The 10000-nt window shown below is 44.1% G+C and overlaps 1 protein-coding gene across 1 annotated transcript in view; it reads right to left on the reverse strand.

The window, feature by feature from the left end:
• Positions 1-2492: 2492 nt before the first annotated feature.
• APOD (apolipoprotein D) overlaps positions 2493-10000 on the reverse strand; it is a 19508-nt gene continuing 12000 nt past the window's right edge. The window contains exons 3-4 of the mRNA XM_006884283.1: positions 6024-6112; positions 2493-2731 (exon numbers count right to left, since the gene is read on the reverse strand). Of these exons, the coding sequence (XP_006884345.1) occupies positions 2493-2731; positions 6024-6112 (328 nt within the window). The remainder of the gene's footprint in view (positions 2732-6023; positions 6113-10000) is intronic.

Consider the following 10000-nt stretch of genomic DNA (forward strand, 5'->3'; position numbering starts at 1 on the left):
ATGGAGATAGGATGCATCCCTGGCGTACGCCCTTCCCAATTTTGAACCATGCAGTGTTCCCTTGCTTTGTTCTGATGACTGCCTCCTGGTCCAAGTATAAGTTTCACATTAGCGAGCGAAAACCTTGCAGATCAGAAGAGAATATTATCTGATATAGGTATGTCATGAGGAAAGACTAAAAGCTGGAAAAGACACCATGCTTGGTAAACCAAAGGGCTGCTGAAATGAGAAAAATTTTCTATGAGATTGATTGACCTAGTAGCCACAACAGTGAGCTCAAACATACCAAGGATTGTGAAGATGGGGCAGGACCAGAAAACATTTTGTTCCATTTTGCATTGGGAAAGTCTGCTGTCGGTGACCTCTCCAGAGTACTGAAGAGCAACGATGTCAGTCTCGAGACTAAGGTGCACCTGATCCAGGTCATGGTCTTCACAGTTACGTGCTATGCATCAGAAAGCTGTATGATAATGACTAGGGATGATAGGAAAACAAACAGGTATGTCCTAGAGAGGGTAAAACCAGGCTATTCCTTGGAGGCAAGGATTCTGAAGCTCTGACTGACATACTTTGGGCATGTTGCAAGGAAGGACCAGTCATTGGAGAGGGACATCATGCTTGGAAGGGTAGAGGAACAGCACATGAGAGGAAGATCCTCAATGAGATGGATTGACTCAGTGTTTGGGGTACTGGGGGGTATGTGTGTCAGACATAATAAGGTTGGCTCAGGATAAGGCAGATTTCAGAGCTGTGTACATAGGATATGAGTTTCAGGCAACTCAAAGGCACATAACAACAACAACATACACATGTGACATTGCCATGAGCTAAGGGTAGGTCAACAGTAACATCAAACATCACTATTAACCTGTTTTGTATCAAAGGATGGGTGACAGCCAGCCAGTTGGACATCCTTAGGAATAACTGTGTGTTAGGAAAGTGCCCTCTGGTGTGGTGACTAGAGCTGTAAGAAGAGAGAGTAAGGATTTCTTTATTTTCCCCTTACTGTCTTTTTTGTCCAAAGATTTTTGACCTTTTGAACTGGGAGCTATACTTTGAGGTCCTATTTGTTTCACTTATTCATTCACTTATTGTCATTGAGTCAGAACCGGCTCATAGCTGACTTTCTTTCTACTGGTTTTCTGAGGCTGTAAATGGCATCGAAGAGAATACTTATGTTCCTCTGTGGAGCTACTGGTAGATTTGAACTGTCAGAGAGTCAAGAGTCTAGGTTAACAGTACAAATATCTATGGACTAGGCTGCCAGAGCTTCCCCGGGTTTCTTGAGTTAGCTGAAACTGATGCAAATTAAGAGCCTTGAAATTTTTCCTCAATTTTAAGGGTCTCAAGTGCATAAGGATATTAATACTTTATATGCACGTTAAGGTGGGGGGAGAAAAAAAAACAATAAAGAGGCTTAATTTCCTACTCAACTCGTAAAACTCTTGTATATTGTTAGTGTGTGGGCTGAAAGGAAGCACAGGGGAGGTAATTCTGATGCCTTTGTGATTTTAAGGGTCACCCAAGTTGGTTCCTGGCTCCCTAAAGGTGCGCCCTCTAGAGGCCTGGCTGGGCAGCACTGTGTGCAGAGACCCAGCTGAACCCCCAGCTGCCTCCTCTACCTTCGCACTCTTCGTGTTGGATCCCAGTAGCAGTTTTCCCTGTCTGCTTCCCTCACCAGACTATGAGCTTCTGGGAGGACAAGAATTATTTTTCAAAGTGTAGAATGCAGTGAGATCTCAGTAAATATCCCCTAAATGTAAGATTCATACACACAAATGATTTTTTCTTAAAAACAAAATCCTCACGTGTCCACCTCACTCACAGATTCTCTTATTCGTTCCCCTGATCCTGAAGAGGTCCCATTATTCAGTCTGTCTCTAAGAACTTTTTGAGGAGAAAGAGAAAGTGTGCAGGAAACTCCCGGTGGGACACTCTGCAAATGATTCTCTCAAAGAAGCATCTACTGCAGGATGGGAGTACCTGGATTCAGGTCTCTCTGAGTGTGCCTTTGCCATCAACGAGAACAGGAGTCTTTCCTTTAAATCACGACAGTTTAGGGCTATTTCTGTTTACTAACGTAAGTACTTAAGCGTTTCCAAACATTTGTTTATAATTAAATTAATAAATTAGAAATTGATTTATAAATAATAAATTAATTTGTTTTAATGTAACAACTCACCCACTCACACACTCACTCCCTCACTCACTCAATCACGCAATTAACTCAATGCAGAATCTTACACTGAGTTTAGCAAGCCAGCAAGTTTATTGTTAATCGAGGAAGGTGACCGGGTAGTGGTACATAGCAAAGTGTTCAGGGCCCATTTTCTTGAATTCTCCTCCAATGGCGTCTACCGTCTATCTCCAGGTATTTGCAATGGCCCATTGTGGATGCTGATTGGCTTTTATGGGGAATGGGGTGGGGTGAGGCGGGGAAGGCAAAGCAAAGGAGTACTAAGGAGTAGCAGAGGAGGCCTTCCTTTAGAGCTTCACTGCGGGGAGTTGGGGCAGTTTGCTTGGTCTGTGACGGTCATTTTATCTGCAGCAATGTCGTAAGAAGTCAGGCTAGCTTTTAGGTTGGACACCGTTTCTGGAGGGAGACTTGGAGTTCTTGCCAAGATCCACGCATACTCAAAGTGAAAGAGCTGAATAAATGAGACACAGGAGTACACGACGCTGTAGTTTTCATAGTCGGTGTCCAGGACCCAGTACGGTGAAATAGGCATCACTGAGAAGCAGAGGAGGGCAGCGTTACAAGGGACCAGTACTCGAGACACTTCCATCTCCAGGACCCAGGAAGACAGGCTCTGGGGTCCTACTTAGCCTACATTTCTCGTTCTTTGGTTTCATATTGGAATAATCTGAGAGTTTTAGGGAGAGGTAGTAAAGGAAATGGGAAAGATCTGGAGGGTATCTGGAAAGACAGGGCAATGGGGGCATAGTTCAATGGTGATTAAGTTTAGAAAACATAATAAATGGAAATGATTGTATGAAACAACGTGAATGGAATGGTGTGAAACACAGTGTATGTGAACTTTGTAAGCAAGCCAATATAAAATTTAAAAACAAATTTTAAACCCCCCCCAAAACTAAGTCTATCTCTCCCTGCTCTTTTTTTAGATTCTTTCTGTGGTGGGTACTTTAAAAAGTTCACTAGTGATTATGAGCTCTGGTGGCCTAATTGTTAAGGAGTGGTGCTGCCAGCCCAAAGGCAAGCAGTTTGAATGCACCATTCGAGGCTCAGGAGATAGATGGGCAATCTCCTCCCATGCAACCTGGAGCCTCTGAAAACCCACTGGAGCCTCAGCTGAGTTGGTTCCCACTTGACAACAATGAGTTGAGATTCTGAGCAATTCTGATGTGGCTGGAGTTAAGAATCACCCTCTGATCTTTCTCCCTGAGTACACACTGGCCTTGGAAAGGGCACCATAACTAGAGATTTGACTAGATCTCCTGGAACGAAAGGCTGCTCCAGTGCACGTGGAAGCATCACTTTGCTAAGTGGAGTCAAGAACGGGAGAGCAGGGCCTCAGTGCCTTGAGTCTGCAACACTCAATTCCTTGCGGAATCAGCCTAATGGAGGAGGCAATGTTTATGTTCTGTTATGGGTTTTTTTTTTTTTTTTTACTGTAGGACCTTTGAAAATCCATCTACACTTATTAGGATAAATCATTTGGTAACAGGTTATACTCATCTAATGGTATCTATAAAGTCTTGAAAGCCCAAGATTGAAGGAGCTGTTAGTGAAGAGATGGAGGATTTACTCTCTCCATGTGGAGCTAGAATTTTCCTCGCTTAGCCAAGGCTCAGGCCAAGGGACTCACAGTCCAGCTTGCTGAAGGTAAGAGACAGTACATCCAAATGGGACAAAGTTATATGCTGATTCCATAAGAACGAAAGATTTAGACAAAAGTGTGAGCAGGGCTGATTTGATTTCCAGAGGTTGAGGATTCTACTTCTTCCACTCAAAATTAATTCCCATATGTGCCAAGTCAAAATCATATCTCAAGGCATTCAAGAAGATGTTGAGAAGCCTCTGTACAAGAGAGATGGTGAGTGAGAAGTTAAAGCCTTTGTGTGTGTCTCCTTTGCATGCCAAGGACCCAGCTGGTTATCAGGAGATGGTGCAGATGACCACCTACATAGGACTCGGCTACTTTTAACCTTCAACCTGTATCTAAATGCAAGACACTTGGAGGAAGCCTGAACAGAAACTTGGATGAGACTGCAGAGCCTAGATTGAGTGTTATTCTGACTTGCATTTTCTAACACTATTGGTGCCCTGCCTGCCTATATACACTTCATATATTTATCCTCCATCCCCTACCTTTGAATTTTAGCTGCTTTGCATATTCCCACCTAGTCTGAGAGCTCTTCAGCTCTTGGAAATTTGGGGAAAATATGTCTTTAGCGCTGTGCGCCCCTAACCATGCACATTCTGCTCTCCTCTCACAGGGCCTAGCTCTCAAGGATAAATTTGGGACAGGTTTCCTCTTCATACAAAACATTTCTATTCTATTTATTACAAAACTTGGAACAACCTCCTGTTGCATCTACAAGAAACTTCAAACTCTAAAATGACATTTGAGACCCTTCAACCTTAGCTCCCACTTCATCCTCCCTCCCTGAATCTAGGCATCTTCCTCCAGGCCTTTAAATCTCATGCTCTTCTCCACATGTGGAATGCTCTGTATCATGATCTCCTATACTCTCAGGAGTAAAATGTCTCTCTCCTCTGCTTCCCTAGCCAACGACTTGTTTCTTTCTTTAGCTCCCATCAAAGTTTACTTGTAAGGGTTGTGCAGTCAACACCCCGATCAGTGCTATGGGATAAACAATCAAGGGTTTGGAAACCTATGTTTTTGACCCAGTTGTGCCTCTCATTAGTTCAAAGATTTGCATGTGCTGTACCCCATTTCCTGTAGTATATTTTTCTCCTCTTTAGAAATAACAAGCAAAACTAATGTTTACAAAGCCATGTACAGTTCACAGAGCGTGTGCTGTCTAGTTTATCGTCACACAACTGAGTGGGTATTCCTGACTTCTAGATGTGAAGTTAGTTGTTTATGGTCCTATGTATGAGAGGAGCACTTTTCTCCATAGAAGAGGAACTTGCCCTCTTCTCCCACATGAGGGACTGGGTCCACAATGGTGGTGGTTGGGGAGAGGTATTTCTTGTGGCAAGTAAAAAGTGTTTCCAAGCACATTTGACAATGGAAAAGTCTCACAGTTCTATGCTGGGCTTTCCAGTGTGTCTGTATCAGCACATGAATCTTTTTCTCTGTCACTCATGCCCATTCCTCTGGTAGCCTAGTGGGAAGAAGCTGCACTGCAATCCTGAAGGCGTGTGGTTCGAGGCCACCAGCTGCTCTGCAGGAGAAGGATGTGCAGTCTCCTCCCGTGCAATGAACTGCCTCTGAAAACACTCCAGAGTCAGCTATGGGTTGCTTCTGACTTGACAGTACACAACGACAACAACAACAGCAACATGCCCCTTCCTCAGTTTGAAACTTAGGGGGCAAATAGCTATGATGAAATACCTTCAGGGACACCCCACACAGAGAGGCAGAGCTTGGACTCAAACTTACTTCCCTCTGGCCATCTCTTGCCTTCACACTTCTGCACACGCTCTTTGTTCTGCTAATGCCTATTAACTTGGAGGGGACTCCATTTCCTCTAGGAAACAAGTTTTTATTATCCACTCTTATCAAGACTAACTTGAGTCTCCTACCAGCCATGCTCTGTGTGATCCTATCTGGGCTTTTTCCAGTAAGAAACTGAGTTTTGTTGTTAACTGTCTGGGTACTCACTAGTACCCACACTTGGATGTAAGCTCCATTAGGAGAGTGGCTGAGTCTCTGTGCCCACTGTTGCCTCTCCAGTGCATGGCATATAGTAAGTGCTCAACAAGTGACTGTGACCTGAAGGGAGGACACTTTAGTGTGATAGGAGGCTCCATTCCAGGCCTCTGGCCTTTAGGAACCTGTCGCTGAATCCTGTAGGGACAAGGGAATACTCACACCAAGAAAACTTGACTCCCAGCTTGGCAGGCTCGCTGGCATCAGGCACAGTGGCCTCACCTTCAATTTGATTCAATGACCCATCATCTCTGTAATGGGGGGGAAAAGAAAAAGATCAGGTGAACTCTTTGGAAGCCCAAACAAAACAAAGCAACAGTAACAATAAAATGATGTGATTGCCAAGGACCACTGCAGCCAGCACTGTGATTCTGGTGAAAATAGAGGTTCTTAGAGGCAGGTCGGACCTTAGTTCTGTTCCCGGCCTTTATGTTTGTGACTGTCTGTAAAATTAAGGAGAGGAGGATAGTCTTGGATGATGTTGGCATTGCTGTTAGGTGCCATCGAGTCAAGTGTTACTCTGAACAACAGATCTGAACCTTGTCCTGTCCTGTGCCATATCACCTCTGACACACAGGAGCTCATTGATGCAGTCACCGTGCCAATCTAACTCATTGAGGGTCTTCCTCTCTTTCTCTGGCCCCCCTCCACCTTTTCGTGCATGATGTCCCCTTCCAAGGAAGAACTTCTCCTGGCAACATGCTCAAAGTATGAGAGATGGAGCTTCGCCATCTTTGCCTGCAAGGAGCACTCTGGTTATGCTCTTTCTTTTTTCTTTTTTGTGTTTTTTTTTTGGTTATGCTCTTTCTAAGACATATCTGTTTGTTCGTTTGGCCGTCCATTGGTGGAGAAGCAACAATTAAGTGTTCCAGGGTTGGACAACATGCTGGTTCCTTCCTGCACTGCTGTCTGGACTGTGCAGATTGGCCCAAGATGTCATTCCTGCATCTAGGCGCCAAAGAAAACATGAGTGAAAACAAATAGACAAAATAAGTCCCTCTCCCACAAGAAAGAAACATTTTCTAAAAAAAAATAATTAAAAAATGACAAAGGGTCAAAGGTGGAAATTCTAGCTACTGAAAATAATGAGAGGGGGAAAAAAGAGAGACAGCTGAGAGATCTGCAACATCTCTGCCATCTAAAGACTCCTGAGATTCACTAAAATAAAGCAAATCTATCTCACCACCTGCTTTTGCCTGGCCAGACTCAGAATTCCCAACTCTTACTCATAGGTTCGCTTGAGTGGAGACATTGCAGGCTCACGAACGCCTTCCTGTGACAGACCGGATCACATAATACTGCTGAGCCCCCAAAAGGAAGGCAAGTGGTGAGATATATTTGCTTTATTTCAGTGATTCTCAGGTGTCTTTAGATCTCAGAAGTGTTGTATGGGACGAAATGTACATTTTACAATTGCTGTTGCATGTAAAATAAAGTTATTGTCATGTACCATTGAGTCAGAACTGACTCATAGCTAACAAAGGCACAAGTTGTGCAGGAGAAGATTATGCATCTTTTTCCTAAGGAGCAGCTTGGTCGATTTGAACTGCATTTTGGCATCTCAACTCCTTACCACTAAGCCACCAAAGTTGCTTTAAAATCCATAATGTCTTAGAGTTGATGAGGTATCTTTTACTTTCTTGAAGGGAGTTGGTCCTGTTTCTAGATAATGCCTATTTACCTGGTTTATGGTGTGGCTGACTCTGAGGAGAATGGGAATCCCAGAACATTTGATCGTGCTAATGAGAAACCTATACTTGGACCAAGAGGTAGTCGTCAGAACAGAGCAAGGAAACATTGCATGGTTCAAAAATGGGGAAGGGCATACGCCAGGGATGTGTCCTGTCTCCATATCTTCTCAACCTACATGCAGAACAGATTATCTGGGAGGTTGGGCTCTATGAGAAGTGTGGCATAAGGATGGATGGAAGATTCACCAACAATCTGCGTTATGCAGATGACACAACCTTGCTTGCCGAAACTGAGGAGGATCTGAAGCACTTGCTGCAGAAGGTTAAGGACTGCAGCCCTCAATATGGATGGAAGCTCAATATCACAAAGTTTCTCACCACTGGGCCAATTGACAGCATCAGGATGGATGGTGAAGAGATTAAGATTGGTAATAGCTTTAGTTTGCTTGGCTCTACAGTCAACACTCTTGGCACCAGCAGCCAGGAAATTAAAAGACATATTGCATTAGGAAAGTATGCTGTTAGGGACCTCTCTAAAGTACTGAAGAGCAATGGAGTCCCTCTGGAGACTAAGGTGTGCCTGATACAGGCCATGGTCTTTGTAAGCACTTGCTATGTGCCAGAATTGGACAATGACTAAGGAGGACAGAAGAAGAAGTGAGTCTTTGAGCTGTGGTGCTGGAGAAGAGTATTGAATATACCATGGACTGCTAGGAAAACAAACAGGTTTGTCCTGGAGGGGGTGAACCCAGGCTGCTCCTTAGAGGCACAGATTCTGAAGCTTCATCTGATATACTTTGGACATGTTGCAAGGAGGGACCAATCCTTAGAGAAGGACGTCATGCTTGGGAGGGTGGAGGGACACCACAGGAGAGAAAAACCCTCTATGAGGTGAGTTGATTCAGTGACTGGGGTAGTGAGGGTAGGTGTGTCAGAGACAGTGAGGTTGCCACAGGATAGAGCAGGTTTTAGGGCTGTTGTGACTCAACGGCACATAACAACAACAACAACATGGTGGGAGGAGGTAGGGAGAGACAAGAGGCCTTGGAGAAGGGGGGTTGATGGAGTGAAGGAAGGGTGCTTGGGCTAAGAGTGTTTTTCCTAGAAGCTGCCTGTCCATCAGTCCTGGGGGAGAGGAGGATCAGGAAAACAAAAAGTAGAACAGTGTGTGGTGGAAAGTTAGGAGACCAGGGCTTATGGTGATAAATGCCCTAGAAACAGACGAGGGAGGTTGGGAAATGCACACCACCGAGCAGTACTGGTTTATCTCTGTGCGTCCCCACCCCCATCTGGGCCAGCTTGGAGCTCACAGCCCAGGATGCAGGTCCATTTGTATTTGCATGCAGTAACTTAGCAACAAACCAATCTCTTGTTAACAGACTAATTTTTTTTTCCCCAACCACCATTTACATTTTTCTCCTGAGGAGTTTTCAAAACTTCAGTCTCTAATTATAAATGCAAAACTTGTTCCAGAGGGAAAAGCATTTATATTTTCAAGAGCAGCAGCAAATAAACATGAATAGCTGATATCTGTTAAATGATTATTACGCACCAAACATTTATTCTGTAACTGCTCATGTGTGTTGCCTCATTTACTGTTCAAATGGCTCTGTGGAGATAGAGCCTGGTATTTTTGCCATTTACAGATGATGAAATGGAAATCTAGAGAATTATCTGAACTCACCTGACGTCTAGGAATCCTAATCCCAGTTCCTAGTGTGATAATGCACCAGTTTGCTAATTAAAAGGAAGAAAGATGGGTAACTTCCTCCTGTAAAAATTTATAGCCTCAGAAACCTGATGGTGGGTCACTGTTCATTGGAAATGACTCACATCAATGGGATTTTTGGGAGATTAAGGTCATATAAGTAGTAAGTGGCAGAACCAGGGCTTGAAGCCAAGCCCCCAAAGTCCAAAACCTGAACCCTTCAGCTGTCAACTTGTGTCGCTGTTTTGGCCTGAGACAAGGCATATGGAGCCAGATTTCCGGTGTCTGATGTCAGGATAGAAAACTACAAGGCAGATGTTTCTGCTAACCTGGCCCTATTCCGAACCATCCTCACCATCTCTGGTAAGTTCCAGCCCATTGCTGCAGTCACCGTGTCAATCCATTTTGTTGAGAGTCTTCATCTCTTTCTCTGATCCTTGACCTTTCTCAGGGTGATGTCTTTTGTCAAGACCAGCACCTCCTTCCTGATGACATACATGCCCATGTGTTGAGGCCACATTCCACCATCCTCGCTTGCCTCCAAGGAGCAAGCACTGGTTACACTTCCTCCAGGACAGATTTGTTACATAAGAAATACCCTTCACTAACACCACAATTTAAAGGAATCAATTCTTCTTCTGTCCTTATTCATTGTCCAACTCGCAGAGGCATAAGAAGTTGTTGAAAAGACCATTGACATCCTTACTTCTTAGGACTTTCCCCCCCTTTTTATTTTATTT

This window comes from Elephantulus edwardii, unplaced genomic scaffold (genome assembly GCF_000299155.1).
Source record: "Elephantulus edwardii isolate Elephantulus edwardi_28Jun2011 unplaced genomic scaffold, EleEdw1.0 scaffold00032, whole genome shotgun sequence".
NCBI classification, from domain to species: domain Eukaryota; kingdom Metazoa; phylum Chordata; class Mammalia; order Macroscelidea; family Macroscelididae; genus Elephantulus; species Elephantulus edwardii.